The sequence below is a fragment of the Hypanus sabinus genome, chromosome 5, assembly GCF_030144855.1.
Source record: "Hypanus sabinus isolate sHypSab1 chromosome 5, sHypSab1.hap1, whole genome shotgun sequence".
In the NCBI taxonomy this organism is placed as follows: domain Eukaryota; kingdom Metazoa; phylum Chordata; class Chondrichthyes; order Myliobatiformes; family Dasyatidae; genus Hypanus; species Hypanus sabinus.
In genome coordinates, this window is record NC_082710.1 from 175,339,470 (window position 1) to 175,366,136 (window position 26,667).

The 26,667-nt window shown below is 45.0% G+C and overlaps 1 protein-coding gene across 1 annotated transcript in view; it reads right to left on the reverse strand.

Annotated features, from left to right (window-relative positions):
• The window catches only part of LOC132394832 (uncharacterized), a 42,492-nt gene extending 16,168 nt beyond the window's left edge, over nt 1-26,324 (reverse strand). Inside the window, exons 1-6 of the mRNA XM_059971236.1 lie at nt 25,367-26,324; nt 25,180-25,275; nt 21,932-22,165; nt 12,312-12,334; nt 10,608-10,723; nt 5,509-6,052 (exon numbers count right to left, since the gene is read on the reverse strand). Of these exons, the coding sequence (XP_059827219.1) occupies nt 5,509-6,052; nt 10,608-10,723; nt 12,312-12,334; nt 21,932-22,165; nt 25,180-25,275; nt 25,367-25,774 (1,421 nt within the window). The 5' untranslated portion in view covers nt 25,775-26,324. The remainder of the gene's footprint in view (nt 1-5,508; nt 6,053-10,607; nt 10,724-12,311; nt 12,335-21,931; nt 22,166-25,179; nt 25,276-25,366) is intronic.
• Nucleotides 26,325-26,667: the final 343 nt, after the last annotated feature.

Here is a 26,667-nt window from a genome sequence, read left to right on the forward strand (position 1 = left end):
GATGGATGTTGTCTTCCTGTGGAGAGTACCGATGGTGGGGAGGGCTATGCTGTGATGATCTCTTCTGCAATTGTGCATGTAAGGTTTTATTTTCCATAAGAACATAAAGTATCGGAGTGGGATTAGGCCGCTCAGCCCATCAAGTCTGCTCTACCATTCAATCATGACTGATTTTATTTTTTCATCCCCATTCTCCCTCTAACCTTTAACCTCCTTGCCATTCAATGACCCATCAATCCCTGCCTTGAATACACCCAATGACTTGACATCTATGGTAATGAATTCCACAGATTCACCATCCTCTGGCTGTAGAAATTCCTCCTCATCTCAGTTCTAAAGGAACATCTCTTTATTCTGAGGCTGTGCCCGCAGGTCCTAGACTCTCTCACTAATGGAAGTGTCCTCTCCCACATCCACTCTATCCAGCTCTTGCAGAATCCGGTTGATTTTAATAAGACCCCCCCTGCTCCCCCACCCCAAACCCATCCTTCTGAACTCCATCATTCAGTCCCCAAAAAAGAGCTGATTAATGGCAACAATTCAATCAAGTCCACTGTTTTATTAATATGACATGGTTGTTGTAACAACAAAACTCTGGCAGATTACTGACTAAACTAAATTAACCAAAGTGTTATTTTTTTGAGGTAATCAACTGACTTTTAAACTAATCACAGAGTTGTAGACTTGTGGAGTGCCAGCCGGAGGCCTTTTCGTTCCATGGGGGTCACTGGAGTCCAAGTTTCTGACTCCAGAAAAAGGCTGTGCAGGTTGACAGGCATGTGGTATGCTTGCCTTTATTAGTCCAGGCACTGAGTTGAAAAGCCAGGAAGTTCTGTTGCATCTTTCTCAAGCCATATCTGTAGTATTGCATTAATTTCTGGTCACCCAAGACAGGAAGAAGTCTGCAGAGGAGGTGCAGACCTGAATTACCAGGATGCTGCCTGGATAGGGGACATATGCCATAAGGAGAGATGGGACACAGTTGGGTTGTTTTCTTCTGGAGTAGCCAAGGGGAGACCTCATAGAGGAGGGGTTCCTAACCTGGGTGCACAGTGGGAACCCATGTCATAGTGGTTTCTAAGATTAGAAGAGGCAGACAGGGTAGTAATCTGGTATTTCACCCCCCCCCCCCAGGGTTGAAATGTTTAACACCAGAGGTGAGAGGGGGTAAGTTCAATAGAGAAGTGCGGGGTAAGCTTTTTCACAGAGCGTGGTGGTGCCTGGAATTCAATGCCAGGAGTGATAGTGGATGAAAACACAAAACACCTGTTTAAGAGAAATTATTTTTTATTTATTGAGATATAAGGCAGAATAGGCCCTTTGAGATGCTCCGCCCAACGATTTCCCCTTTTAATCCCAGCCTAATCACGGGACGGTTTACGATGACCAATTAACTACAAACCAGTAGATTTGTAGTTGGAGTAGCTCGAGGAAACCAACACAGTCACGGGGAGAAAGTACACCCTCCTTACAGACAGCAGGAGTGGGAATTGAACCCGGGTCGGCTGTACTGTGAAAGTACACTCTCCTTACAGACAGCAGCATTAGGAATTGAACCCGGTTCGGCTGTACTGTAAAGCGTTGTGCTAACCACTACACTACTGTGCTTTGATACGGATCTTTGATAGGTGGATGAATCTATAGAAAATGGAGGGAAAATGACATTGTGTAGGTTGATGGCATTTAGTTTACATTAGTTAGGCACACAGTGCCTATAAGAAGTATTCACCCCCCCCAAAGAGTTTTGATGTTTTGTAACATTGTAACATTGGATATACTTTGGCTTTTTTAACACTGATCAAAAGAAAAGATTATTTCATGTCAAAGTGAAATCAGGTCTCTAAAAAGTGATCTGAATTAATTACAAATATAAAATACAAAATAATTGATTGCATATGGATTTACCCCTTTCATTAGTATTGAATAGATGCACCTTTGGCAGCAATTACAAACTTGAGTCTGTGTGGATAGGTCTGTATCATTTTTGCACATCTGGAGACTGCAATTTTCCCCCATTCTTCTTTACAAAACTGCTCAAGCTCTGTCAGATTTCATGGGGATCATGAGTTAACAGCCCCTTTCAAGTCCAACCACAAATTCTCAGTTGGATTGAGGTCTGGACTCTGACTTGGCCACTCCATGACATTAACTTTGTTGTTTTTAAACCATTCCTATGTAGCTTTGGCTTTATGCCTGGGGTTATTGTCTTGCTGGAAAAATAATTTTGTCCGAAGTCACTGTTCTCTTACAGACTGAAACAGGTTTTCCTCCAGGATTTCCCTGTATTTTGCTGCATTCATTTTATCTTCTACCTTCACAAGCCTTCCAGGGCCTGCTGCAGTGAAGCATCCTCACAGCACAACGCAGTCATCACATGGGATGATGTGCAGTGTTATGCATAGTGTTTAGTCTGATGGCTAAAAAGTTCAATTTTGGTTTCATCAGACCATAGCACCTTCCAGCTGACTTCAGAGGCTCCCACGTGCCTTCTGACAAACTCTAGCTGAGCTTTCACGTGTTTTTTTTCTAACAGAGGCTTTCTCTTTGCCACTCTCCCATAAAGCTGTGACTGGTGAAACACCCGGGCAACAGCTGTATATGTAGTCTCTCCCATCTCAGCCACTGAAGCTTGTAACCCCCCAGATCTGCCACAGGTCTCCTGGTGGCCTCCCTCGTCACACGGTCACTCAGCTTCTGAGGACTGCCTGCTCTTGACAGATTTGCAGCGGTCCCATATTCTCAATAACTGACAGCTGTATTACGAGGGATATTCAATGACTTGGAAATCTTGTGTCCATCTCCTGACCTGTGCTTTTCAACAACCTTTCTGCAGAGTTGCTTGAAGTGTTCTCTTGTCTTCATGGTGTGGTTTTTACCAGGATGCTGACTCACCAGCAGCTGAACCTTCCAGATACAGGTGTATTTTTAGTACAGTCAATTGAAACACACAGGTCGCCAAAAACAGATTTCCATTTAATGAATTATGTGACTTCTAAAACCAATTGGCTGTGCAGTATTGATTTGGTGTGTCACATTAAAGAGGGGCGGGTTGAATAGTTATGCAATCAATTATTTTGTGTCCTAGATTTGTAATTAATTTAGACCACTTTGTAGAGATCTGTTTTTACTTTGACACAAAAGAGTCTTTTTCTGTTGATGTGTCAAAAAGCCAAACTAAATCCACTGTGTTTCAATGTTGTAGAACAATAAAACATGAGATCTTCCAAAGGGAGTGAGTACTTTGTATATGCACTGTATAGATTCAGCATATTGTGGGCTGAGAGGCTGGTTCCTGTGCTGCACTGTTCTATGATCTATAAGCCCTTTGAAAGAGTTTTTCACATAACCCTGGTACACAGTGTGAATCAGAGGAGCACATACTTAGGATGATTGGAGACAGGTGTATGAATAATAGGGTTGTAGGGATTTCAACTTTCCAAATGTCAACTACTACCTCTGTACAGTTAAGGGTTTTGTTAGGGAAGAAGATGTTGACTGGGTTCAGGAACAATTTCTCAATTAGTCCAGAGAAGGAGCAATCTCACTGGGCAACACAGTTGGCATAGATGAGTTAGGCCGAATAGTCTGTTTAAAAGGTAACGATTAGTTTTAATTTGTCACATGCACGTTGAAACATTGAATCATCCAGTGCTTCTGCATCAACAGCTAACAGAGATTGTGCCGGGAGCAGCCCATAATTGTCAGCACGCTTCTGGCAACAGTGTAGCATGGCCACACTCACTCACCCTGACCGGGACGTCTATGGAATGTGGGAGGGAATCAGAGCACCTGGAGGAAACTTGTGTGGTCACGGGGTGAACGCAGACTCCTTACTGTGGGGTGGGAAGTGAAGCTGGTTCTGCAAAGCGGTGCACTGACTGCCACCCTACGTGGTGTATGAATCTATGACTTGGAGGGGAGCTAACACTGATGTTTTGAAGAGAGTCCACATTACTGAAGAGGTGATGCTGGAGGTCTGGAGGTCTGGAAATGTACAAAGGCAGTTTAAGTCCCCAGGTGTACCCCAGGATATTGTGGGAAGTGCAGGAAGGAAATGTAAGGCCCCTCAGGGGGATATTTGTGTCATCACTGGCCACGAGGGAAATGCCGGAAGACTGCAGGGTGACTGATGTGATTTTATTTAAGAAAGCCTGCTGAGGGGTGACCTTCTAGAGGTTCAAGGGGAAGAGATAAGGTGAAACGTCCTGCACAGGGGAATTGAAAACTAGATGCCTCAGCTTTAAAGTGTGGGGGGGGGGGGTGGTTAAAAGACTGAACCCTACTATCTAGTACCTGTCCAAATGTCTTTTAAATGTTCTAGTCACCCTCTTGTTCAACTTACCCACCAGCCTCTGTGTGGATGTTGCCCCTTGGGGTCCCCTTCAGAGTGATATGTGCCAAGTGCCGGCAGGTGAGAATAGTAGCTAGGCTTCTTGTTCAGCACGGGTGAGATGGGCTGAGCGGCCTATGTACTGTGTAGTGTAACTCCAGTGCTCTGTAAACCTACAGCCTGGCCTTTTCCTTTCGGTCCAGGCTTCAATGGCAGTGGTGTTGTGCTGTATTTAAATACTCCTCAGGGCCCCAGTCACGCGACTGAACTCTTATTTCATTTCAGAGGAGTATTGCTGAGAATTTATCCCAACTACACTGTTTAAACTACAAGAAAACACTGCCTCAGGTGAGACGTGAAGTGCCCACACCATTCTGTACAGATTTTACTTAGAGAAGGGGTTCCCAACCTTTTCTGTGTCATGGACCCTACAATTTTAATGTTAAAAGGCCTGAGCAGATTAGATATGGCAAAGTTATTTCCCATGGTAGGGGAGTCTAGGACAAGAGGGCATGACTTCGGGATTGAAGGACGTCCATTTAGAACTGAGATGCGGAGAAATTACTTTAGTCAGAGGGTGGTAAATCTGTGGAATTTGTTGGCATGAGCAGCTGTGGAAGCCAAGTCACTGGGTGCATTTAAGGCAGAGACAGATTGGTTCTTGATTAGCCAGGGCATCAAAGAGTGTGGGGAGAAGGCATGGAAGTGGGGATGACTGGAAGAATTGGATTAGCCCATGATTGAATGGTGGAGCAGACTCGAAGGGGCAAATGGCCTACTTCTGCTCCGATATCTTATGGTCCAATTAACTGAGGGGTCTCTGGACCCCATTTTGGAACCCCCTGATTGAGGGATACAGTACAGTGACAGGCCCTTCTGGCCAACAAGCTCTCACTGCCCCATTACACCCATGTCACCAATTAACCCACTAACCCATTTACGTCTTTGGAGTATGGGGGGAAACAGGAGCACCCAGAGGAAACCCAGGTCACGGAGGGAACGTGCAAACTCCTTACAGACAGCGGTGGGAATTGAACCTTGGTCACTGGCACTTTGATAGCATTGCTCTACTAATCCATAAACTACACTGTGCTGCCCTAATGTAGCAGAGGGGTCACACAGAAGGCTGCACACTTCCAGGAGGCAGGCTTGCAGAGGGAAGGGAGTGCTCTCAGTAGGATTTCACCCTGCGGATTCTCAATGGAGCCGAGTTATCCCCAGCGTCATTCCGGCCTGGACTAAAGATGGGGAAGACCTTCTCCATGAAAGTGTGGGTGTAGGTGTGGAGATGGGACATATCATCTGCGTTGTAAAATGACACCTGCCCGGCTTCATAGTCGAGGAACACGCCGACGTTCCTGGGATTTGTGCTGGGGGTGAGGGAGCCTCGCGAGGGAGAGGAGAATTCAACGAGGCCTTTCCCAGGCAGACGACACACCGTGAAGAATCCAGTCTCAGGTCTCAGGTCGCCGCTACCCTTCCGACTGGCCGACTCCTTGACGACCCCCACACCCCACCAGATCTTGTCGCCCACCTCCACCTCCCAGTAGTGCCTCCCTGACGCGAATCCCTCCGAGCCCAGGACGTAAGCCCTGCGGTCGAACCTCATCGGGGTGTCGGGGAGCTCCTGCCGCCTGTTTCCGCACCACACGCTGGTCTGGTCCTTGTTCACGATGAGCCAGGGGTTGGCCGTCCTCGGGTCCAGAGTTAACGGGACCGGAGCTGAAGGGGGTGAAAGGTAAATATGGTGAGTGACCAGATGAAAATCTCTGCACTTTAAGTGCGTGTTGCAAGCATTCCTCAGGGCACCAGTGTTCTGTGGGTCCCTTCCACTCTCATTTTGCTTGCCCTGACCTTAGGATCTGGGAAAGCATATCCCAGGCTGCTGTTTGCTTCCTTGCCATATGGGTGTCAGAATTCTCTCCTGGTCCTTCTCTCTGTTAGTGGTTCAATGGGGCACAGGTTTAGCGAGAGGATTTAATAGGAACATGAAGGACAACGTTATTGTGGTATTCAGTATCTGTGGAACAAGCTGCCAGAGAAAATGACTGAGGCAGGTATAACAACCACTTTTAAAAGACAGATAGGTACATGGATCAGAAAGGTTTAAAGTTAAGATTAGCTTTATTTGTCGCATGTGTATCAAAGCGTTGAAACTTACAAGGAAATATGTTGTTTGCATCAAATCAAGTCAGCAGGGATTTAGCAGGGCAGCCCGCAAGCATCATCAACGCTTTTGACGTCAACATAGATGCCCAAAACTTACCGACCCAAACGTGCACATCTTTGGAATGTGGGAGGAAACCCATACTGTCACTGGGAGTACATACCAATTCCTTACCAGCAGTAAACCCAGGCAGAATCAAACCCCAATCTGCGATCACTGGCACTGTTAGGCAATTACGCTAACCATTATGCTGCCATCCCACCCTGAATTCTTTCCCTTCCCATAATGTCTTCTAGTACCTACAATCTCCTCAGGACCCCACATTCCCCTTCTTCTTCAACCTTATCACCGCCATTCGACGTCCCGACTGAGCCACCTTCCCCTGGCCAAGGCAGGCGGCCCGCTTGCACAGCAGTTAACGTTAACAGTTTACAGCGACAGTGACCCAGGTTCAGTTCCTGCTGCTGCCTGTAAGGAGAATGTTCCTGCAACTGCATGGGTATCCACTGGGTGTTCTGGTTGCCTCCCACTTTCAGAAGATGGATGGGTTAGGGTTAGTGAATTGTGGGCTTGCTACGATGGCACCCGAAGTGAGCACATACTCAGACTATTTGTCACTGACATGATAGCGCATTTGACCTATGTTTTGAGGTAGACGTGGCAAAAAAAAAGCTAATCTTTACAGTTTTTTATAAAAGCCTTTTCTGGTCTCCCTCCCACCTCCCCCTCTGCTGCTCACTTCCGACTGAGGGGCTTGACCTGCCCCACGCCGGGGAGTGGCACTCAGCTGCGAGCCCTTGCCGGAACCTCCGCATGCGAGTTGCGTGATTGCCAGCTCTGCTGTACATAAAGCAGTCATACATCAGCTGCACTCATGCAGCACTTTACTTACTTAGAGATAGAGCCCGGGAAGCTTCCAGCCCAAACAGACACACCACCCATTTAACCCTATCCTGATCACAGGACAATTCACAATTACCAATTATCCCATTAACCAGTTCATCTCTGGACTGTGGGAGGAAACCGGAACACCCGGAGGAAACCCACATGGTCACCAGGAGGATGTTCAAACTCCTTACAGATGTCACTGGAATTGAATCTCTCCTGATGCTCCGAGCTGTAACAGAGTCACGCTAACCTCTACACTACCGAGGGGCCCTAACCCTGGCACTCATCTACACCGCAGGTTATTCACAGCGAAGATACAAGAGATTCCGCAGAAGCTGAAATCTGGCCCAACACACACAAAATGCTGGAGGAAATCAGCAGGTCGGGCAGTATCTGTGGAGGGAAATCACCAGTCGACATGTCCAATGGAAGTCCTGATGGCTGGTGTGGTAGCGTAGTGGTTAGCACAACACTTTACAGTATAGGTGACCTGGGCTCAATTCCCGATGCTGCCTGTAAGGACATTGTAAATTCTCCCCATGACCGCGTGGGTTTCCTCTGGGTGCTCTGGTTCAAAGATGTACCTGTTTAGTAAGTTAATTGGTCACCAGAAATTGCCCTCCGATGAGGCTAGGGTTGCAGTCCAAAGGGGTAGAAGGGCCTGTTCTGCACTGTATCTCAGTAAGAAAAAAATAAATGAACTGCCCGATTCTCTCTGTAGGCACACACACAAAATGGAGGAATTCAGCAAGTCAGCAGCATTGATGGAAAAGAGTAAACAGTCAACATTTCGGGCCGAGACTCTTCTTCAGGACAAGAAGTCCAGAAGAAGGGTCTCGGCCCAAAACGCCGGCTATACTCGATAGATGTCTTTTGTGTGCGTTGCTTCGGATCTCCAGCATCTGCAGATTTTCTTGTGTTTGTGATTTATTCTCTCCACAACTTACTGAGCTCTGCCAGTGTAGCCCCGGGCAACTCAGAGTGGCTGGCTAACGGGATCAATTTTACTGACATTATAGATTACATACAAGTGTATCAGGAATTTGCTGTGTTGTGTTGGTCCAGGAGTAACATGCAACAAAAAACAACATTCAACAATTATAAAGAATAAAGAATTGTATAAAATTAGAGGTTAAAGGAGCAGATATGGAACAAAATGTGCATAAGTATATAAAAACCATCATGTAAACAGCATTCTTAAAAGTGGGTCGCAGTGTTTACAGGGGAGTGCAGTGACTGAGGTAATAGATAGAGAGGGTGTGGTGGGAGGTTCTAGCTAGAATGTTTTATCAGATTAAGATCATGGGAGAAGAAACATTTAAAATATCAACCCACATGCCTATGGCAAATGAGGGAAAACTGGAGCACCAAGGGAACTTAAACACAGTTACGGGGATAATGGTTCCTTAAGGTTGTTATAGCTGGGGAAGGTAGTGGGGGTAAGCTCCTGCTGCCTATGAGTGCTCCCAGTAGCCTCTGGCAACCAAGTCCAGCTCCTGGCCTTCACGTCTGCATTAGCTACTAAGCCCAGTGGAACCATTTCTACAGACAGCAGAAGGGGTAAAGGTGGCTGCTGGCACCTTAAAACCAGTTGCTTTGGGCAGATGGGGCTTGTCAGCCATGGTTGGCAGCTCATCTAGCAGAAGGAAAACTCTGATCTCAACCCTCCACTGGTTCTAACCCTTCCACATGGAACCCTGAGGCACTACGTCCCTCTGAAATTCACGTTCTCAGAAGGGAGCCACATTTTAACACATGCATGCTCTCTCCCACTCAAAGTTTATGGATACAAGATAGTCTATTGATCACAGGGGAAATGACAGTCTCCCAGCAGCATTACAAGTGCACGGATATAAATATTAGAAGAGAAGTAAGAAAGAATTTTTAAAAAGTTACCTTAAAAATAAGATGTAAAAGATTTAGAAGTCAAAGTTACAAGATTTCCAAGTTCACACTGATAGGATGTAGTGCAAGAATTACTGTAATATTATACAGTAATGGGTACACATTCACACCACCTAGGTAAGAAGGTGATGGAGTATTGCATAGGGTTTCCCCGATAACAGGATGTGGAAAAGCGAGCTCTGGTAAAAAGAGCTTAATAACAATCTAACAGTGTTTCCCTGGCGGTAGGTTGACTCATTATAGAGCCTAACGGCTGAGGGTAAGAATGACCTCACACTGTACTCTTTGGAGCAGCGCAGTTATCTCAGTCTATGACTGAAAGTGCTCCTCTGTTCAGCCAAGGTGGCTTGCAGAGTGAGAGAAACATTGTCCAGAACAGCCAGGATTTCCCATAGGGTCCACAGCCTCCAGTGTGTCCAGCTTGACTCCTATGACAGAGCCAGCCTTCCTGAACAGTTTATTGTGCCCGTTAGCATCACCCATGTTAATGCCATTGTGCCAGCCCACTACCACATAGAAGACTGTACTGGCGACAACAGACTGGTAGAACATGTGAAAGAGAGGCCTGCAGACTCCAAAGGACCTCAGTCTCCTCAGGAAGTAGAGGCAACTCTGGTGCACAGCCTTCTTGTACACAGCCTCTGTGTTGGTGCTCCACTCAAGTCTGTCCTCCAGGTGCACCCCCAGGTACTTGTAGGACCTCACCATCAACAGTAACAGGGAGCAGTGCAGGACCCATCACCATCGCCTCTGTGTTACTCATGCTGAGCTACAGATGATTCAGCTTGACTGTTTGACAAAGTTCTCCACCAGGGCCCTGTATTCATCCCTCTGCTCTCCTGACAAATAACTAAAAGAAGAAAAACAGAAGAAATAACTTAAAGAAATAACTAAAAGAAAAAAAGAAGAAAAACAGAGCAAATAATAAAAGGTAAAGAAATAATACTGCATTGTAGAGCACAGAAGAGAGTGGTAGGCTGTGAAATCAGTTCAGCATGGAGGTGAGTGAAGTTATCCACACTAGTTCAAGAGCCTGATGGTTGTAAGGTACAAACTGTTCCTGAAGCTGCTGATGTCGGGCCTAAGGCTCCTGTACCTTCTGCCCGATGGTTGTCGCGAGAAGAGAGAATGGTCAAGATGGATGCTGCTTTCTTGTGGCAGCGCCCCTTGCAGATGAGCTCAATGATGGGCACGGCTTTGCCTGTGACGGACTGGGCTGTATACAGAGTTTTTGTGGACTTTTCTGTCTCACTAATGTAACCTCACCAGCAGTGCGAGAGAAGTGATCAGACAGAAGCAGGAATGTTTGAGTCTTACCAGTATTCAAGGAATCAATCATTTCTTTCCATGTGATGTACTGTATGGGGCCGTTGAATTTTTCAATAGCCAGGCCAACTTCCACCAGTGCTGGTTGGTTCTCTTCCTCGGCCATCCTACAAACATCAGAAAGATGGTTATTGAAATAGAGAACAATGCTATCCAATCCGAGATGGACCTTTAACGCCATAACTGGGCATTGCAGAGTTATCAGGCCCAATCTGACAGCAAACAGTCCTGGACATCAACATCTCCGAGGATTTGTCCTTTGCTCAACATATCGATGAGATCATGATGAAGGCACTATACGTCATTAGGAATTTGAGGAGATTTGGTATGTCACTAGAGCAAATTGCTACAGATGCACTGTGGCAGGCATTATGGCTGGTTGTATCACCGCCTGGTACGGAGGTTCCAATACAAAAGATTGAAAGGGGATGCAGAGGGATGGAGACTCAGCCAATTTCATCACAGGCACAACCCTCCTCCCCACCATCAAGGAAGTCTTCAAGAGGCGATGCCTCAAGAAGATGGCATTCATCATCACCATCTGGGACATGCCTTTTTCTCATCACTATCAGGGAGGAAATACAGCAGCGTGAAGACCCACACTCAGAAGATTCCGGAACGTCTTCCGCCACTTTATTATCGGATTTCTGAACAGACCAGGAACCCTTGAACACTACCTAATATTTTAATGCAACTTACAGTAATTTTGCACGTACAGCTTGCCCAAAACAACGAATTTCACAAGCTACTGTATGTCAGTGATAATAAACTTGATTGTGATAGAATGGAAATTGAATCAGGATGCAGATAGCGTTGGAGTGAGTTAGATGGAGAGAAGTTGAGACAGAGGGGTTTCGATGCCCATCCAGCTAACCCAGGTGTGAGGTTGGATCACTCTGAGCCGATTTGGAGAGGCCTGAGAACGGCTTCTTCAGCAGTGAAATCTAGACCTGAAGTGAATCACTGGGTGGCATGTTCTAGGCCTGGAGTAATTCACCGCAGTGGAGCCCGAGTCCTAATGCGAGGTTCGATCTGTTGTTTGGACAGCCCAGGTAGACCACAAAGGCAGGCTGTGTGATTTTGCTCGCTCTCCCGGGATGTTTACTCCACTCTCTGCAATACTGAGGTTGTGAAACTACCCCCGGCTGCTGTGCTTGGTGTCTGTGAACCTTGTGACCATTTTCCCCACTAATGTGATGAACTGACACTGAGGCTTCGGGCCTACTCCAAACTGCTCCAGGGAGTTGGATCCAAGGTCTCAGTTTGGATTGGAATGCTGTTGTTGTCGCTTGCTGCTATTGTTTACAATATGTGTGTTTTTTTTCCCTCTTTCTGAACACATTGGGGGTTGGTCTTTATTTTGGCTTTTTAAAAAAAATTGGGTTCTTTCTGGTTTGTTGGTTTGTGACTGCCTGTAAGCAAACAAATCTGAAAGTTGTATAATTTATATGTTCTGTGAATCTTTAAATGTTGAATTAGGTTTAATATCACAGCCATATGTCGTGGAGTTTGTTGTTATAATGAGAAGGCAGTACATTGCCATACATAACAAAATCTGTAAATTACAGTAAGTACATATAAAGTTACATTAATTAAATAGTGCAGAAAGAGAAACAAAGTAGTGTATAATAAGTACGTTTCTACTGCTTTTTTTGAACCAAACTGGTCAGGGTTTCAGTGAGTGACAGACTCTACCTTGTCTTATGCAGAGCTTCTTCCTGAAATAAACAATAAACACAAAAATGAGACCCAGAGTGACACTGAGAGCAGGAATTACAGTGACATTCGTATTATTTCCACCAAGGAGATGCTGAAGATACGACGGCTTTACAAGCGGATGTTGCGGTGTAAGTGGTATTCTGAGGAGTCTGTATTTATATTTTATTTAAATTTACAGCACGGTAACAGCCCATCTGGCCTAACAAAACTGCCCCACCCAGTTACACCCATGTGACCAATGCACCTACTATCCCATACATCACTTAGAATGGGGGGAAACTAAAACACACGGTCAGAGGGCGAACGTGCAAACTCCTTACAGGCAGCAGCAGGAATTGAACCCATCACTGGCGCTGTAAAGCTTTACGCTGACCTCTATGCTGCCGTGTTGCCCACAAAGGGTGTATATCGCCATGTTGAGTTTCTGTCAACCCAGAGATATGCCGGGAGATTAAATGCCTACAGAGCTACAACCAGTGTAAGCAAGTGGGGGAAAGAAACAATAAAAGATGAATGGGAGGTACGACAGACTGCCATCCGATTTCTAAATGGATGTTTTACCCATGAACAGCACCTCCCTACTTCTTTCTTATTCCTGTTTTTTTTTGCAGTACATATTTTAACTTAACTACTTCACACACACACACACACACACACACACACACACACACACACACACACACACACACACACAAAACTCAGTGCTTATAAAAAGTATTCACTCTCCTTGGAAGTTTTCATGTTTTATTGTTTTACAACATTTGGAGTCACAGTAGACTTAATTTGACTTTTTTTGACACTGATCAACAGAAAAGATTCTTTCGTGTCAAAGTGCAAACAGATCTTTATAAAGTGATCTAAATTAATTCAAATATAAAACATAAATAATTGATTGCATAAGTATTCAACGCCCCCCTCCTTTAATATGACACACCAAATCATTACTGGTGCAGCCAATTGACTTTAGAAGTCACATATAATTAGTTAAATGGTTTTGGAGACCTGTGTTCAGTCAAGGTGTTTCAATTGATTGTAGTGTCACGTACCCCATGACGGGTTAAAGAACCAGCAGAAATGGAAAACACTTTGGAGTCTGGTATTGCTATAAACCAACAGTGTTTATTATAACTATGCAATGCATTACATTAAATACAAATCTATCAAACAGGTTAGCAATAATTATATATATAAGTATGGAAAAAGGAAAACCAAGCTTCTTCAAGTCTCAGGGTAAATGAATCCAGTCTTACGATCAATGAGTAAAGTTCAGTTTGTGGTATTTAGCGGGGGAGGAGAAGAGAGAGAGAGGGAGAGGGAGGAGGGAGGGGGAGAGAGGGAGAGAGGGAGCAGGGGAGGGGGAGATTTGTAATCCACAGGCGTATGTTGTGAGAAGGCAATTATGTCGATACTCCAAAATAACAATAACAGTAGCTTTTATCTCTGAAGTTGTTCCATTCCACACAAGAATATCACCGACAGTGATCTTCAATGAATATCCGATTCAGCTATGGGTCATCCCAAAGTGGTGGCCACAGGATACTCGAACAAAATCCACATATGAATTATCACCAACAGTAGCTTATCACTGAGGTACCATCTTCAAGTGGTAAAACTACCAACCCAGGCCCGGATTATCACACACAGGTACTTTTCACACAAGGTTACCCCAGTCACACACAATGTGATAGCCTCTTATCCAGTTCCACGTCATACGAAATAACTCCAAAAGTGATTTGCCCCAGGGGTGTCTTTCTTCAGCGAACTACCAAACTCAGACAAGGGTAAACACAAATGTGGTATTCACAAAGGTTTTCCCCTCACCAGAAAACCCACTCCTGTGGATTAACTATGTGACAGTCACACCTTCGTATTCGAATGGAACTTAAACTCACCCTTACGGGCTACAGAGGAGAGTCCAAACAGTGACCTCTTTGTCACTAGGTTTCTTCTGTTTCAAACCTTCTCCCCTCTTCTCCTCCTTTATAGTCACCGACTGTGACCACAAACAAAGGCGACTGTTCTTCTGTGGTGGAATTATCACCCAGGCAAGTGGGGGCACACAAATAACTCCCCTCTGCACTGCGAGAGCCACCGATCCATTTCCCTGAATCAATCCTACACAAACCCACCTTCCTGTGGGCACAACAAGCTCATCCAGTGTCCAAAACTGTGCGTCTGTAGGTCTATCAGTGGACCTCCTATTTATCTCACTGTGCTGAACACCAGCTGTCCATCAAATAACGCCGCCCTCGGTCACCATGGCGACCCATGAGCTGCTCGTCGTCTCTCTCTCCGTAAGAACTCACAAGCAGGCAGTGTCCTTGTGTATTCAAAACAAGCTTTAGAGTTCGTATAAACACCATCTCAAGGCAGGCTTCATCCCTCTCTCTCTCTGTAACAGCTCAAACAGTGTTCAAAATCCAGTCTCATTCTCCCGACATTTTAAAGTGATTGTCCACAGAAAATATGAACCCTAGGGGTACATAACAGTAGTAAAAATACACCTGTACCTAGAAGGTCCAACTGCTGGTGTCAGTATCCTGGCAAAAACTACACCATGAAGCCAAAAGAACACTCCAAGCAAATCTGTGAAAAGGCTATTGAAAAAACACAAGTCAGGAGATGGATACAAAAACATTTCCAAGTCACTGAATATCATTTGGAGTACAGTTAAGTCAATCATCAAGAAATGGAAAGAATATGGGACAGCTGTAAATCTGCCTAGAGCAGACCATCCTCAGAAACTACATGGCCGTGCAAGAAGGAGACGAACGAGAGAGACCCCCAAGAGACCTGTGACAACTCTGGAGGAGTCGCAAGATTCACTGGCTGAGACGGGAGAGACTGCGCAGACAACAACCGTTGCCCGGGTGCTTCACCTGTTGCAGCTTTATCAGGAGAGTGGCAGAGAGAAAGCCACTGTTGAAAAAACTCACATGAAACCTCAGCTAGAGTTTGCCAGAAGGCACGTGGGAGACTTTGAAGTCAGCTGGAATGTTCTATGGTCCGATGAACCAAAATTAGGCTTTTAGGCCATCAGACCGAATGCTATGTTTAGTGTAACTGAAACACCACACATCCCACACCACCCCTGTCATGAAACATGGTGGTGGCTGCATCATCCTGTGGGGATGCTTCACTGTAGCAGGCCCTGGAAGGCTTGTGAAGGTAGAGGGTAAAATGAATGCAGCAAAATACAGGGAAATCGTGATGCAGTCTGCAAGAGAACTGCAACTTGGGAGAAGATTTGTTTTTCAGCAAGACAATGACCCCAAGCATAAAATCAAAGGTACACAGGAATGGCTTAAAAACAACAAAGTTAATGTCCTGGAATGGCCATGTTCGAGTCCAGCTCTCAATCTAATTGAAAATTTATGGCTGGACTTGAAAAGAGCTATTCACTCTCGAGCCCTGATGCAATCTGATGGAGCTTGGGCAGTTTAGTAAAGAAGAAAGGGAAAAAATACGATAGACACCTACCCACACAGACTCAAGGCTGTAATTGCTGCCAAAGGTTCATCTACTAAATACTGACTTGAAAGGGATGAATGCTTATGCAATCAATTGCTTTGAGTTTTTATACTTGTAATTAACGTAGATCACTTTGTAGAGATCTGTTTTCACTTTGACACTAAAGAGTCTTTTTCTGTTGATCATGTCAAAAAATCCAAATTAAATCCACTGTGATTCAATGTTGTAAAGCAATAAAACATGAAAACTGCCAAGGGGGTGAATACTTTTGATAGGCAATTCGGGTTTTTCCCTCTATATTTATTTATCATGTGCTGCTGCCATAAAATTAACAAACTTCTCAACATATGCCAATGATTTTAAACCTGATTCGGAAATGTTGTATAGAATGTGTCGTTAGCATTCCAATCAGCTCCCCTATAAATAACTTTCTGTACAATCACTAACAAAATAACACAAGAGATTCTGTAGATGCTAGAAATAAGGAGCGACACACACAAAATGCTGGAAGAACTCAGCAGATCAGGCAGCATCTGTGGAGAGGAATAAAAAGCCAATGTTTCATGCTGAGACCCTTCATCAGGACAAATAACAAGCCATCTGGGTTCACTTCCAGCACTGTCCATAAGAAGTGTGTATGCTCTCCCCTGTGGGGGCATGGGGTTCCTCCGTATTCCGAAGGTGTATGCGTTAGTAGGTTACTTGGTCCCATGCGGTAATTAGGCAGCACGGGCTTGTTGACCCCTACACTGCTCATCTGTAAGTTCATTAGAGTCAGAGTGCATCTGAGAGAGAATGAGTTGTACGTATGGTGATGATGGTGGTGCTGGTGGAAATGCCAGGATTGCTCTACTGGCATGGACCCAATGAGCCAAATGCCCTGTTGTGCTGTCTGTAAGCACTGCTGAGGTTCAGGAAGCTGGCCATGCGCCACACTCAATGTAATCAGTGACCGGTGATAACTGCACGTTATCCTCAGCCCATGAACAGCTAACCGTACAACTTCTTTGAGGTATCTATTATTGGGTGCTAACAAATATCACAGTCATTAATTACCTGAACATGGAATCAATAGTTTTGAAATATTTCCATACGGGACAGAGGTGTTGGGCCCTAGTGTTTTTGTAATCCAGAGGTCCTTCAGAAGTAAAAAAAAAAGAGGCATAAACGCTGCGGTGTATGACTGATTTTTTTAAGTGTGACAAGAACAAAGAAAGAAGCTGAGAGAACAAGGAAAAAGCAGTCATGGTCAGACTAGAGAGATCAAAATGCCAGTGATAACAATTAACCTATCATCTTCATCATGTGCTACATCGTATGATGTAATGATCACGATCTCACGCCCACGACTGTTCCTGGCAATGTTTCTACAGGAATGGTTTGCCATTGCCTTCTTCTGGGCAGTGTCTTTACAAGATGGGTGACCCCAGCCAGTATCAATACTCTTCAGAGATTGTCTGCCTGGCGTCAGTGGTCGCATAACCAGGACTTGTGATATGCACCGGCTGCTCATCCAACCATCCACCACCTGACCCATGGCTTGACATGACCCTGATCGGGAGGCTAAGCAGGTGCTACACCTTGCCCAAGGGTGACCTGCAGGCTATTGGAGGGAAGGAGCACCTTACACCTCCTTTGCTGGAGACATATCCCAACCTTGCCACCCAAATTAACCTATAAAATAGCCAAATTCAAGTGGTGGGAAACCTGCTACTGAAAATTAAGAAGCTTTTGAAAAAATACAGAAGCTACTGTACCATAACTACTGGAAAATTCACTGAACAGTTTCATGGATATAGGTGATTATATAAAAATACAAGTAAGCACAGGAATGTTAAACTACAAGAAAAATAACAATGCGACACCCTGGTCTGACAGAGGAGGGGCAGCACACACTTGGGCTGTTTTCTCTGGAGTGGTAGATGCTGAGGGGGGACCTGATGTGAGTTTCTAACATCGTGAGTTACACAGTTCAGGTTCAGTTTCATTTATTTAACGCACATACAGAGCATCAAAACAGGCAGTGAAATGCACTGTCTTATGATAACAACTAACACAACTCAAGGACATGCTGGGAGAAGTTCACAAAGATCTCCACACACTCTGGCGCCTACATAGCATGCCCACAGTGTTCAAAGGAACAACCGAACAACAGTAACAAAGTCACAATAGCAGAACAAGCCCTGTTCCAACTACAGGACAGGCTGTCCTTGACCTCAGGCAGACAAAGGAAACCATTTAGCCAATGATTCTATGTCAGTTCTCATAGTAATCCAATCATTCCCATTCCCCTACTTATCACCCTGTACCCTACTCACTCCCACCAACTTCATCCGATTCTAAACTGCCACCAGACTGTGGGGGGAGGGGGAGGTGGTCATGTTACAGAGCCACACTCCTGGGAAACCCCCGTGGTTAACAGGAGGATGTGTGGTGGACATCAGCACAGAATCTGATCAGCGAGGCAACATCAACGCCTTCAGTGTCACCAGGCCGTGCCAGAGTTTGTCCAGGATAAACTATTCCACTCAGCCCGTGCAAGGGTCTTAAACCTGATTTTCTGCTTCTCTTTCCACAGTTGCTGGCTCAGCATTTTCTGACTTGTTTTCGGTCCTTATATGTGAAACAGGGTACTGTCATTAAAATAATCTCTCCCTGGCAACCCCCACAGAATGCTAGGAATTACTGAATCTGATGATGAAATAAACTGATTATAATGCTGACACTTTCTCTTCTGGAACTTGGGTCAAGGGTCAAACGATGTGAGAGTGTCTGAGAGAGTGGACCAAGGGTCAAACCATGTGAGAGTGTCTGAGAGAGTGGACCAAGGGTCAAACCATGTGAGAGTGTCTGAGAGAGTGGACCAAGAGTCAAACCATGTGAGAGTGTCTGAAAGTGGACCAAGGGTCAAGCAATGTGAGAGTGTCTGAGAGAGTGGACCAAGGGTCAAACCATGTGAGAGTATCTGAGAGAGTGGACCAAGAGTCAAACCATGTGAGAGTGTCTGAGAGAGTGGACCAAGGGTCAAGCGATGTGAGAATGTCTGAGAGAGTGGACCAATGGTCAAATGATGTGAGAGTGTCTGAGGCAGTGCAACAAGGGTCAGACAATATGAGAGTATCTGGGATAGTGGGACGTGAGACAGGAACTAATAGACAGTTAACACAATCACTTCACAGTGCCAGCAATCCACCGACTGGAGTTCCAGTACCGCTGCTCTCCATAAGGAATCCTAGCCGTGACTGCAAGAGTTTCTTTTGGGTGCTCTGTTTTCCTCCCATATTCCAAAGATATATGGGTTAGGGTTAGTGAGTTACGGCATGTTACGTTGGCACCAGAGACCGGGCGATACTTGATGGCTGCTCCAGCACTGTGTTGGTCGTTAACGCAAAATGACACATCTGACTGTATGCTTTAATGTAGATGTGACCAATAAAGCTAATCTCTTTAAACTTGTGACTACATTATCCAGTTGTGATGAAGACATCCAGTGACTGTAAGGGCAAAGACCAGTCAGCTATTGATGAAGATCAGAGTAAAGGGAAGCTTAGGCTGAAGGGTGATGGGTGGAACAAGAAGATGGACATTGGATAAAGATCAGCTTTATTTGTGACTTTTCCATCAAAACATACAGTGAAATGTGTTGTGTCAAATCAAATCAGTGAGGAACATGCTAGGGCAGCCTGCAAGTGCTGCCACAGTTCTGCACGCCCATAAACACGAGAAAAGCTGCAGATGCATACCCATAACTTATTCACCCAAAGTAAATGTCTTTGGAAAGAAACTGTAGCACATAGAGGATCCCATGCATTCATGGGGAGAACATACAAACTCCTTACAGACTGTGTGAATTGTACCCTGATGGTGCTGTAAAGCTATTTGCTGACTGTTGAGCTGCCCAGATGCTCAGGGTGAATGACTGGCTTCGATGCAGTAAAATCTGATTTACTTCCAAGCAGGGTATTATGGAGGAAGCACGGGATGCACCTCAGCATCGACGAGGAGCTTTCCCATCATTCTCACTCTTTGACCCCTTGCCATCAGACAGAAGGTTCCACAGTACAAGAACAAAGACTGTTAGGCTGGGTAAAAAGACAGTTAGGATGGCTCCTCCATCGAGAGAGTTCAGTGCACAAGTTCCTGGGAGTTCACATCCTGGATGACCTCACCTGGTCCCTTAACATGACCTCCCTGAACAAGAAGGCACAGCAGCGCCTCCACTTCCTAAAGAGATTGAGGCAAGCAAGGCTCCCCTCCCCCATCATTGACACTTGATAGGCAGAAAGTAAATTCTGACATAGCAGTATTTTAGTGGAGTAAAGGAAATTACGGTGGTACGAGAGGGGATCAGGCCAAATTAAATTGGAAGGAGATGCTGGCAGGGATGACAGCAGAGCAGCAATGGCGTGAGTTTCTGGGAAAAATGAGGAAGGTGCAGGACATGTGTATTCCAAAAGTGAAGAAATCATCAAATGGCAAAATTAATAGAACTGTGGCTGACAAGGGAAATGTAAAAGCAAAAAGGAGGGCATACAACAAAGCAAAAATTAGCAGGAATAATGAGGACTGGGAAGCTTTTAAAAACCTACAGGGAGCAACTAAAAGAGTCGTTAGAAGGGAAGAGATGAAATATGAAAGCAAGCTAGCAAACACTATCAAACTGGATATTAAAAGCTTTTTCAAGTATGAAAAAATAAAAGAGAAATGAGAGAGGATATAGGACTGCTAGAAAATGAGGTTGGAGAAATAATAATGGGTGCCAAGGAAATGGGCAGATTAACTTAATGAGTATTTTGCATCAGTCTTCACTGTGGAAGACACTAGCAGTGTGCCAGATGTAGTATGCCAGTACACAGAAGGTTCACCAGATTGATTCCTGGGATGGCAGGACTTTCATATGAAGAAAGACTGGATCGACTAGGCTTATACTCACTGGAATTTAGAAGATTGAGGGGGGAATCTTATTGAAACGTATAAAATTCTAAAGGGATTGGACAGGCTAGATGCAGGATGATTGTTTCCGATGTTGGGGAAGTCCAAAACGAGGGGGTCACAGTTTAAGGATAAAGGGGAAACCTTTTAGAATCGAGATGAAGAAAAACTTCTTCACACAGAGAGTGGTGAATCTCTGGAATTCTCTGCCACAGGAAACAGTTGAGGCCGGTTCATTGGCTATATTTAAGAGGAATTTAGATATGGCCTTTTAAAAACAGGGTTCTGAGTTGGATGATCAGCCATGATCATACTGAATGGCGGTGCAGGCTAAAGGGCTGAATGGCCTACTCCTGCACCTATTTTCTATGTTTCTATATTTAAGGGTGTGAGGGAAGAGAAGTGAGTACAGTTACTATTACAAGAGAGAAGGTGCTCAAAAAGCTGAAAGACCTAAGGGAACATAAGTCACCCAGACCAGATGAACTGCATCTTAGGATTCTGAAAAGGTAGCGATAAAGATTGTGGAGGCATTAGTAATAATCTTTCAAAAATTATTGGGCTCTGGTATGGTGCCAAAGGATTGGAAAATGGCAAATGTCACTCCACTTTTTTTATAAAGGAGGAAGGCAGCAGAAAGGGAATTATAGATCATTTAGCCTGACCTCAGTGTTTAGGAAGATGTTGGGAGTCAATTGGTGGATGGGCAGGTAGCGTTGAGGAAACAGGAAAGCTGCAAAAAGACTTAGACAGGTTAGGAGAATGGAAGTGGCCACAACCTGTCCCTACCTGTTCCAGAGCATACAGACTGTAGAAGCAACTGACTGGTTTAGATGACTTTTGATGGCTCAGGAAAGTGTTGCACTGATCTAGACATCGACTCCTCCATGGACACTCCTAAGCCTGGCTGATGAAGGAGGAGCTTTGGGCTTGGGGATACCAACACCATCCCCGTGACAACCAAGAGCTACAGAAACACCAGCAGAAGCTCTGAGGACCTCATGCCTGAGACAGGAAGGATTTTCAATGATGGGCTACACCTGTGGACAGATAAAACTGACCCAGGACAGAGGACTCTGGAAGCTGCTGTCAGCAGCCTATGCCCCAGTAGCAATGATGGGCTTAAGCATCTCAGACTTCACTCCGTCAATGTGCATAGTTTGTCAGAATCTTAAATGAAACTAATCCCTCACCTTCAGAAGTGCCATACCGTCTCTCACATACATCCTTTGGTTTAACTTTGATACTTTCACATCAACGGTACTTAAGTAGTCTTGGATTTCTTGAAGATTCAGCCCCATCATTTCCAGAAAGTTCTCCTCTTGTTTCTTGAGCTCCCTGATTAAACGTTGCTCTTTCTCACTGAGAATTCGGTGCATTTTTGCGTACTCGTTTTTGATGTTGCTCTGCAGTTTGAGGGACTGTTCCTGTGAGATGAGACGTGGAGAATTATAAATGATGTACGATTTCAGAGTGAGACTTGTGTGTCTACGAATGTGAGGATTTCTTAAAAGGAGTAGTAACAGAATTCTGGAAGCAGGGAGAACAATAAAGGATAATCAGTAATTATTAGATCCTGTGTTAACCTGTAATTGGTTATAGTATGCCAGCAACCAAGGCTTCTAAACCGTGGAACTATTTTAAAAACAGCTAAGACAGATACTGTGAAGCAGGTCTGGGTCAATGGGAATCTAGGTTCAAATAAAAAAAACTCTTCATGCATAATTGACAATATATACACTTGCATCTCAGCAACTAAAGCCCAAATGTACAGCACTGTACAGGCCATTCAGCCCATGATGTTGTGCCAATCCTTTAATCTACTCCAAGATCAATCCAACTCTTCCTTCCCACGTAGACCTCCATTTTTCTTCCATCTGTGTGCCTACCTAAGAGTGTCTTCAATGTTCCTGTCTCTACCACCTTCCCTAGCAGTCCTTTCCACAAACTCACCACACTCTGTGTAAGACGTTTTCCTTTGACATCCTCCCCAATCATCTTAAAATTATGCATCGTGTTATCAGCCGTTTCTATCCCTGGGAAAAGTGTCTCTGGCTGTCCACCTGATCTATGCCTCTGATCATCTTGTACATCTCTATCAAGTCAATTCCTCCTCTCCAGAGAGAAAACCCTAGCTCACTCAACCTTCAATTCCTCCTCTCCAGAGAGAAAACCCTAGCTCACTCAACCTTCAAGTCAATTCCTCCTCTCCAGAGAGAAAACCCTAGCTCACTCAACCTTCAAGTCAATTCCTCCTCTCCAGAGAGAAAACCCTAGCTCACTCAACCTTCAAGTCAATTCCTCTTCTCCAGAGAGAAAACCCTAGCTCACTCAACCTTCAAGTCAATTCCTCCTCTCCAGAGAGAAAACCCTAGCTTGCTCAACCTTTCCTCATAAGACATGCTCTCTAATCCAGGCAGCACCCTGGTAAATCTCCTCCGCACCCTCTCCAAAATCTTCACATCCTTCCCACCCTGGTCGTACTCTCTTCTTGCCCCTCCCAGCAGGGAGAAGATACAAATGTTTGAGGACACATGCCACTAGGCTCTAGGACGGATTCTTTGCCTTTGTTTTAAGACTCTTAACTGGACCCCAGTATATGACAAAGAAGAGCTCATGATCTCTCAAGCTATCTCATCTTGCCCTTATATTTATTTGTCTACCTTCATGGCAATATCTCTTGAAATGTAGCTCTATATATTTCATCTGTTTATTTTTCCTTGTGCTTCCTTGATGAACTTACTGTCTAGATGGTGTGTTTACAAAACCTTTTCACTGTATCTCCTTACCCGTGACAATAACAAACTAATTATCCTAAGACATAAGATATATTAGCAGAATTTGGCCTTTTATCACATTGAGTCTACTCGGCATCATGTCATCATGGCTGATTTCTTTTTCCTCCCAATCCAAATGTCATGCAATCTCCCTGTAACATTTGACACCTCAACTAATCAAGAATCTCTCAATCTTTGCTTTAAATGTAGTGCGGCCTCTACAGCCATCAATGGCAATAATTTCCACAGATTCCCCATCTTCTGGCTAAAGAAATTCATCCTTATGTCTGTTCTAAAGGGATGTTCTAGTATTCTGAGCCTATGCCCTCTGGATCTGGACTCCCTCTCTGTTGGAAACTTTCTCTCCACATCCAATCTATCTGGGCCTTTCAATATTTGATAGGTGTGAATGAGATTCTCCCTCATTCTTCTGAACTCAAGTGGAGTACTGGTCTAAAGTTAACAAATGTTCCTCATACATTAACCATTTGATCCCCTGGACCATACTGTGAAACTCCTCTGGATCCTCTCCAACGCTGACACATCCTTTCTTAGCTAAGGTACAAAAGCTGCTCAAAATACTCCAGGTGTGGCCTGACCCATGCTTTATAAAGTCTCAGCATCACATCCTTACTGTCATGTTCTAGTCCTCTGAGAATGAATGCTAACGTAATATTTGCCTTCCTTACAACCAACTCAACCGACAAGTTAACCTTCAGGGATTCCTGCATTAGGACTCCCAAGTCCCTGTGCACCTCTGATTTCTGAATTTGCTCCCCATTTAGAAGTCTTTACTCCTACCAAAGTGCACGGCCATACACTTCCCTATACTGTCTTCCATCTGCAACTTCTTTGCCCATTCTCCTAATCCATAGAAGTCCTTCGGTAAACTCCCTGCTTCTTCAACAATGCTTGCCCCTCCACCATCCTTTATAACATATCATCCACCAACTTAGGCACAAAGCCATCAATTCCATAATCTACATCATCGTTAGGTAATGCTAAAAGAAGCATAACCAATACCAACCCTTTGGAACACCACTAGTCACTGGCAACCAATCAGGGAAGATTTATTTCCATTCCCTTTATTCCCTGTCAATCAGTCAATATTACAGTATATCCATGCTAGTACATTTACTGTAATACCAATGGTTTTTTTTTTCATCTTGTTAAGCAGCTGCATATGCAGCACCTGTGAAAGGCCTTCTGAAAGTCCAAGTAAACAACATCCGCTGACTCTCTTCTGTCTATCTTGCCTGCTGTTTCCTCAAAGATTGCCAACAAATTTGTCAGGCAAGATTTCTCCTGACTTCGGCCTGCAAGTACAACAAAACCTCTTACTTAATAATAAACTGCAACATCTTCCCAATCACTGAACTTAGGCTAACTGGCCTACAGTTTCCTTTCTTCTGTCTCCCAGAGTGGGGTGACATTTGCAATTTTCCAGTCCTCTGCAACCATTCCTGAATCTAGTAATTCTTGAAAAGTCATTACTGATGCCTCCATAATCCATTCAGCTACCCTTTTCAGAAGCCTGGGTGTTACCACTGCATTCCAACATCTGTCATTTTGCTAATCCACTGGTGCCCGAATCAACCTTTCATTTTGCAAGAAAGGCAACATAACATCGAAAACATGGGTAAAGTTAACATAGGAAAGCTTACCTTAATTCTGGAGATCTTCAGTCTCTGCTGCCACTCCATTTCAACAATCCCTGCTTGCTTGGCTGTGAGGGTCTCTAAGGATGATTTCATCTGGTCCTAGGATTGCAATAAAATAAGAACTCAGGAGATGAACATTTGCCTGCAAACACCGATGAAAAAAATAAAATCTGATAATTTTTTTGTTTACCTTGTAAGTTTCAACAGCTTCATTAATGGACATGAAACGGTGGTCTCCATGTTCGGGCGCTGCTACACATTTCAGACAGATTAACTCGTTGTCATCGTCACAGAAGAGCATTACATCTTCCTGATGTTGCTTACACAGTATGCCTTCGGCCCTTTTCGAGCTCGGGGTGGATTTTCTTGCTTTCTCGGCTAGGCTCGCCAAGGCCCGGTTGATCCTGAGGGTCGTTTCTGGGAGGACCTCTCCGCACTCCGGGCAGGAGTTTATCTCCTTGTTCCGCCAGAACTCGGTGATGCACGTGTGGCAGAAGTTGTGCCCACACGACAGAGAAACCGGCTCGGCAAACAGATCAAGGCAGATGGAACAGTTTAAAGCCTCGGCAAGAGTGTCGGCCTTGGCTGCGGAAGCCATGTTCGAGCTGCAGGAAGCAACAGTCGGCCTTGGCTCGCCGCGACGATCGCTTTTGCCGCACCGTTCACTCCCACCACCCGGGAAGAACAGTTGTACTGCGGAAAGGCTGGGAGTGGGGCGAATTCCACCGAGGATCAGCGATGGGGGTCAGGATAGGTCGGAGGACATGGAGGAGGAGGAGGAAGAGGGGTGGAGATTTCAGTGCACTTAGTCTGACCTTTTTGGCACCTGTACCCGCCCTGGCGGGACTGGGTGGCTTTAGACCCAACCAGGAACTAAGTTAATCGCCGTTACGAAGGCCGACCACCGCGACAATTCGTAGAACTGCCGCCCGAGCCGACGGCTCCTGAACGTTGGTTCGATCCCGACCCCCGGAGCTGTGAGTGTGTGGAGTTTGCGCTCTGTGACCCCGGTGCCCTCCTACATCCATAAAAATATGTAGGATGGTGTTAGTTGTAGGATGTCGGGAGTGTTGAATGAATGAAATAAAGTTGCACTACGAGTTTAGTATTGCGCTGGGAAAGTCAGTACAGATTTTGTGTTCAGGAACGAGACTAAATCAGAGCCACCTCTGGATATATGTCCTTGGTCTTCTGCTGCTGTAGTTCGGTGGTTTCTCCACTTTACGGTTCGGCTTGAGCGTTCGAAGATGCTGTTCTGCACACCACTGTTGTAACGCGTGGTTATTTGAGGTACTGTCGCTTTTCTGTCAGCTTGAAGCCGTCTTTATCAAGATGGCGTTATCGCCCGCGGAACTGCCGCTCACTAAATATTCTATATAAAAAATACCCTTCGAAAGGTTATGGCCCGAAACATCGACTGTGCTTTTTCCCACAGATGCTGCCTGGCTTGCTTAGGTCCTCCAGCATTTCGTGTGTGTTGCTTGGATTTCC